Below are 6478 nucleotides of genomic sequence, written 5' to 3' on the forward strand. Positions count from 1 at the left end.
GTACTGATCTCAATGCTACTGTCAAGGAGCTGTCAAAAGTCAAATTACAACCCTACAAACTTAAGCATCGGGGGGTGGACCTGTCCAGCCTCATACTTTCTTTTCAGCCTTTTTTTTAGTGCTTGACGTGTGGTCACTATATCTGGTCACTATATCAACACGTGAACCTCTTTAACGTTGTACCTTCTTTCAGCATTTTTTTAGTGCTTGACGTGTCACTATATCAACAAACTGAAATTTTTCTTTAAATATAATAAAAGCAGTACTCTACAAATAAAAGTAGTCTGCAAATAATAAGAGCGGTGATCGAGCAAGTAATATGAGCAGTTTACGAGAATTCTTCATGTTGATTTCTATCAAGTACTGTACATATTAGCCGTTCTTTAGTTCAAATTAGCTTTGTAACTTATCAGCAGAAATAGCATATATAGGAACTTTGTAACCAAATTGTTTTTATATATTCATGAATATACTCGACTGTTTTGGATTATCAATTATCAACCTTTTTTTAAGATTGAGAAACATGCCGATGAGAAAGCCCCCTTTTAGATCATTCCTAGAGACTCCTTGTAAGGGAGTCTGTTCCCTATATATAGAGAATATATTCAAAAAATCACAAAAAAAGTAGCACAGCAGACTCCCTAAATGAGTCTTAATCATAAGGATCGCTACAGTGAAACCCAAAGTATAGGATTCTAGTATTGCAATCCTTATGATTAAAAAAAAATAAAATAAACCAAAACAAAACAAAACGTTTCTCTCTTCTCCACTCTCTCCTCTCTCCTCTTTCTTCTTACAATTATCTCTCCACTCTCCTCTCATATATATAATATAATTTTAAAAAACAAATATTTTAATGATATAGGGAATAATTAAGGTAAGTTATTGGGGTGTATTTTGATATAGGGAAGCAATAAGTAGTTTGAATCCTTAAATGTAGGAAAAATGATGAGGAAACTGCTGGGAATGCTAGCCTCAAGCTTGTTCCGCCCGAACCTTAATTTCGTGTTAAATGATTAAATTTACATCTTTTTATCATCTTAAGCTTTTAGGAGAAGTGATGATTTAACATAGTATCAAAGCCAAAGGTCCTGCGTTTGAATCTTCATTCCGTCAATTCTTCATTTTAATTTAAATATTCCACATATTGGGCCTCACCTAAGAGGAGTTTGAGCCACATGTGAGGAAGAGTGTTAAATTGTTGATTAAATAATTAAATTTATCTCTTCCTATCATCTTAAACTTTTGAAAGAAGTAGTGATTTAACGGTCTGCAATGAAGCCCTCTTTGTCTTATTGATGCTCATCAAGTATTAATGGACTCAACTACAGCAGCATTGAAATATCCTCTGCAAGAGGAGATTTCAGTCGTCCAAAAACTGAAATGCTTACATTAAAAAACATGAAATTTAACATAACCATGCAATAATTAATTAGGTGAACTTTGGTAGCTCTTAAATCTGTTTAATTATATGGCTGTAAATTTAACTTAAATGTTACTATTTGTGAAGTTGACAAGACTATACCCATTCATCTCACCTTAATTTCTAGTCAAAATGAGGTGGTAGGTTCTTGCTTGATATTCCAATTTGATGGTGGGTTTCATGTCATGGACTATCCACTCCCTCCCCCCTTTCATGTCTTTGTCTTGTCTTGGTCGATTTTGAACCCAACATCTATATACAGTCGCTAAAACAAGAAAAACACGTCACCTTAATCCATATGGTGGGGAATGATTTATCAGAAAATTAATTACATTAATTGAATAGATGAGTGGGAGCGATTCCAAATATGGAAACACGCTGGCAGATCGATCAGTGGCAAATGAGATAAACCGACAAGTTTAGGGTTTGCCGACGCACGTGTCATGCACATTGTATTCAGATCGAGACCAAAGTGATGCGATCAGTATCGTAAGCACCATGCAATGCCCACTTGCACCCTCGACAAGCTCCAATGCTATGTGATAATTTGTGGGATCAGTATCTACTAAAATGTTTAAGGAATTTCAATTTTTGAAATTTTAAATTCAAGTCATTCATTTTTTATTCAATGGTCATTGTTCTGCCACGTGTCTTGCTACTAATAAAATTATAGTTATTATCTTATTAGTAGCAGGACATGTGGCAGAACAATGATCATTAGATGAAAAATAGAGGGCTTTAGATCTGAAATTTCAGAAACTGAAATTTTCTTAAGAATTTCAGTGGATCTAGATCCGATTCTGTGACCCTTTCTGGTCAATAAGCTTTACTTTTCTTTACTACTTTAAATAAAAGTAAAATAAGCTAATGAAAACAACTGAGACAGGTTGTAGTACCTCTAATATATCTTATTAGTAGTGGAACACGTAGCAGAACAATGATCATTAGATGAAAAATAGATGGCCTAAATCTGAAATTTCAGAAACTGAAATTTTCTTAAGAATTTCAGTGAATCTAGATCCGATTCTGTAATCATTTCTGGTCAATAAGCTTTACTTTTCTTTCCTACTTTAAATTAAAGTAAAATAAGCTAATGAAAACAACTGAAATAGGTTGTAGTACCTCTAATATATCTACCACATCAGCCAAAAACTTAACTCTCTCACCACTGCGTCCTACCACCCGTTTCCCTACTTAAGAGGTGATTTAGTCATTCCCAACTCGTCTTTACAAGTGGTCAAACCACTGATCTTGAGGCTAATCTACTCTCTTAGGATGGTCAAACTACTTATATGGCCAAAAATTATTTTTTTTATCACCTCAAAGACTAGTTGACAATGGCCGAACTAATTCCTTTGGATAGATGAATCATTTTATCTGCCACCCCTCAAGCAACTATAGGAGTGGTCAACCACCCTCAATAGTCGTGTTGGTGGGAGACTAGCAGTGCAATAGTGAGGCTAGCAGTAGATAGAAATAAAATTTTAAGTTTTTGACGAACATGATAGAATCTAGACCATTTATTTAAATTGCGCGGTATAAATTAAATGTATTAATATTGCACCTAATCTCAATCCCTTGAAGACCGATAATAATAATAATAATAGTAAGATAAAAAATAAGAAGCTGGCAACTTTTATTCGAATGATGTCTTCACCTTTCTATCCATACACTCACCTAACCATGCAAATGGCACAAGCTGCCAACATTTATTGGTTGTCCTAAGAGAGTAGCTTGAATGACAAACCAGAACCACCTAACTTGTCCTCCAAGAGTTTGGTTAACTGCTCCACCATAGTTGGTGACAGATAGTTCACCCAGTCTCCCACCTCACCCTTCCTAAATAAATCTTTGTTTTCAAAGTTCTTAATTGACTTGCCAGATTTGTTTATCTCCAACTCCTTCAGATTCTCAAAGCTGCACAGCTTTGCAATCTTTTCAATCACACCACTTCTCTCCTCCTCCAAAGAAAATGGGATCCCCAGAAACTCTGCTAATTTTTTCAACTGAAAAGTGATGTCTTCTTTCAGGTCCTCATACTTGAAGAACAACACCTTGTGAGGTCTCTCTATGCTCTCCTTCCAGTACCCCAACATATGCTCCCAAAAGGGTCCAAACCCTATAATCCCTTTGCAGTACATTTCAAAGGCTTCATCTACTAACATTGGGGCTTGAGACCCCGGCCGAAGTTTCTTCATGTAATGCCAGGTGGAGATGAAAGTGTCAAATGGGTTTCTGCAGATGTAAACAACCCTGCAATCAGATTTCTTGATGGAATTAGGTAATGAAGCATATGGAATATGGGTGCCAAAAAGTCTAGGCTGTGGAAGTTTTGAAAGATCAGGAATCTGGCCATTGGCATAAAGCATGTACTCAAAGAAAGGTACAAGATCATGTGGGTTGGATGAAAGCAAAGGATGGCTGTTTGACACAACAGCAAAACGCCTGCGATTCACAACAGCAAAAGCCAAGGCTTTCAGCCATGTGGTGCCTGATTTTGGTATGGTGGCCAATACTACATCAGTGTCACTTGCTTGGAAGTGCCCTTGGAAGGAGATTATGGACTGGATTTCGGTTGGCTGGCACCAAAATTCTTGGAACTTGTAGAGATGAAGGGTTCTCCATCCTTTCTCTTTGGGAAGAGAAAGAAGAAGTTCCTTGCATTCTTGGCTTAGCTTTTCCTCTTCTGCTGCTGCTTCTTGATCTCCATCCCTTGATGGGTTTTTTGTGTAGTGAGTGGTAATAACCATTGTAGTAGTGTTGAGAGAAATTGGCATGAAAATTAGCTCACAAAGATTACTGTCTTTAAAGCTGCACTCCCTCCCGTCCTTGTTATTGCAGGGGCATAATTGTCCTTAAATTTTTTTTACAAGTATACCCTACATTTACAAAGACTAAATTGGAGAGGATCCAATTGGAAAGATTTGCCATTTGTGCATGTTAAGCACGTGTTTATGATCACTGCTGTCATATTCCTTGTGGCCCTTTTAATGTTAAATTGGGTTTCCTAGTTCTTCACTTCTGCCTAGAGTGGGCGTTTCTTGTGCCAAAAACCAAAATAGACTAATTGAATTCTTTTGCCCCACACTACTTTCCGTAAAAATGCCTTTTAGTTTTAGATGAATGCTCCTTTCATTGCACGTAAAGGTTTTTTGAGCTGTTTTGATGCAAATTTTTGCATAAAATTTTGGGTAGACTTACCCTTAAAAATCGACTTGGAAGAAAATAATGCTCGAGAGTTTATATATATATGATCAAGATTAAACTTAACCCATGTGGGATACCAGGATCGTAACATATGTACCACCACGCTCCACGGCCGACATTCACGGCGGTCCACTCTATCGACACTTACCCGATAGTAGCCATTTCTCTTTTGGCAGCTCTACTAATCTATCAGTATTCAATGACTTAATACTATGCCCATACATACTACCAAAACATTATAATCTGGCTTACAAGTCGCCTCCTCCATGACTCAACCACAAACCGCAACTCATTCGGTCATTTACTCGACGAATTGCGTCTGATCCCATACTCACGTGGTGGTTACTCTGATACCAAATATTACAAACCTTTGGTATAATTCACACTTAAAAATCGGCTTGCAAGGGAAGGGTATCCAATGTCTTATATACACATAGTCAAAATTAGACTTAACTCATATAAGACACTAGGATCTCTGTTACTTACATTAATTTACAGATCGAAAACTAAAGAAGTCATATAAAACTTATTGCTCAAACATGTAAATCCATGTGAGCTCTCTCTCACGTGATGCACAAAAATACTTAGGACAACCTTATCCGAAACATACAACCTCGGTACCTTGTTAGAGCATTCTTAGCAGCTTCACCAAAAAAAAAAAAAAAAAAAAAATTAAAGAGAAATGAAAAGCAAAAAGGGAGAGAGAAAAAATATATTTATTCAATGAATAGGTGAGTAAATAATAAATTTTAAATTTGGTGAGTACTGGTCACCTTACTAAATTTTTTTGTTAAAGTAGTGAGGCTGAAAAGTGTACATTTAAACTATTTTAATTAAATTGAGGAACCAATTTAACAAAAAAAACAAATTTGAAGAGGTTGGTATGAGTGCTGTTACATTGTAATATTAGTTGCCAGTAAAAGTCACTAGAAAAACATGTCACAATTTTTTTTTTTCATATTCAGGAAAACATGTGAGTTTGACGTTGTCACGTGATTTTCGGTATTAAAGTCTGCCGACATGCCGTCAAACAGACAACAAGCACACACCGTGTCATTGTGGCGACAGAAAGAAGCCATCCACCACCTCAACAATGCCCACATTTTTTATGTTTTTATTTATTTTTTATTTTTTTTTCTTTGAAGTGACTTAAAATATACCTGATTATTGATGTACGTGTCTTAAAAGGTACATTTATTTAATCGTTGCCGACATTGGATAATGGCAACTTCTTCCTTCTTTCTTTCTTTTCATTTTTTTTTTATTTTATTTTTTTATTGAATTTGCAATTATCGGGACTTTATTTAATAAATAAATTACAAACTTTTCCTCTTACATTCTTAAACGCATATTTTTTTATGTAACACTTAAAAACAAATAATTTTCAGTGCTGCACATCAAAAAATTTGTACTCAAAAGTGTAAAAGTAAGAGTGTATATTGTGTAGATGCCCGGTTAGTAGAGGATAACCGTAGAATACAAAATAACATTTATCTTTCTTTTTAAGGTGGCTTTTCTGTGACATTTTGGCTACAGAACTATGGATAAATTTCAACTTAGAAAACTAATTTATATCCTTAAAGAACACATGAATTCATATTGCCTGGTCACATCAATCTTATTAATAATAATGGTCTACAAACCAAAATTGCAAGTATTTTTGGTGATTAAAATTGAAGAGCACAGCTCACCTTCAATTGAGTGTAGATGGGTCACGTGTCGTCTGCCAATGGGAGGATTAAGCAATGGGGGCAATCCCACCACCTTTATTGTGATCCCAATGGGGGCCGGCCATGAAAGATATGGGTGGATCGCAATAAAGGTAGTGGGGTTACACCCATTACTCCA

General features: G+C 35.8%; 1 protein-coding gene across 1 annotated transcript; it reads right to left on the bottom strand.

Moving 5' to 3' along the window:
• Positions 1 to 2979: 2979 nt before the first annotated feature.
• LOC132166490 (cytosolic sulfotransferase 15-like) lies at positions 2980 to 4421 on the bottom strand. Its single transcript, XM_059577314.2, has one exon. It carries the CDS (start codon positions 4198 to 4200, stop codon positions 3145 to 3147), a length of 1056 nt encoding a protein of 351 aa, XP_059433297.2. The 5' UTR covers positions 4201 to 4421; the 3' UTR covers positions 2980 to 3144.
• Between the last annotated feature and the right edge of the window lie 2057 nt (positions 4422 to 6478).

This window comes from Corylus avellana, chromosome 2, assembly GCF_965113065.1.
Source record: "Corylus avellana chromosome 2, dhCorAvel1.hap1.2, whole genome shotgun sequence".
Classification (NCBI taxonomy): Eukaryota; Viridiplantae; Streptophyta; class Magnoliopsida; order Fagales; family Betulaceae; genus Corylus; species Corylus avellana.

Coding starts and splice junctions, on each gene's coding strand:
- LOC132166490 (XM_059577314.2), bottom strand. CDS start 4,200: ATGCCAATTTCTCTCAACACTACTACAATGGTTATTACCACTCACTAC.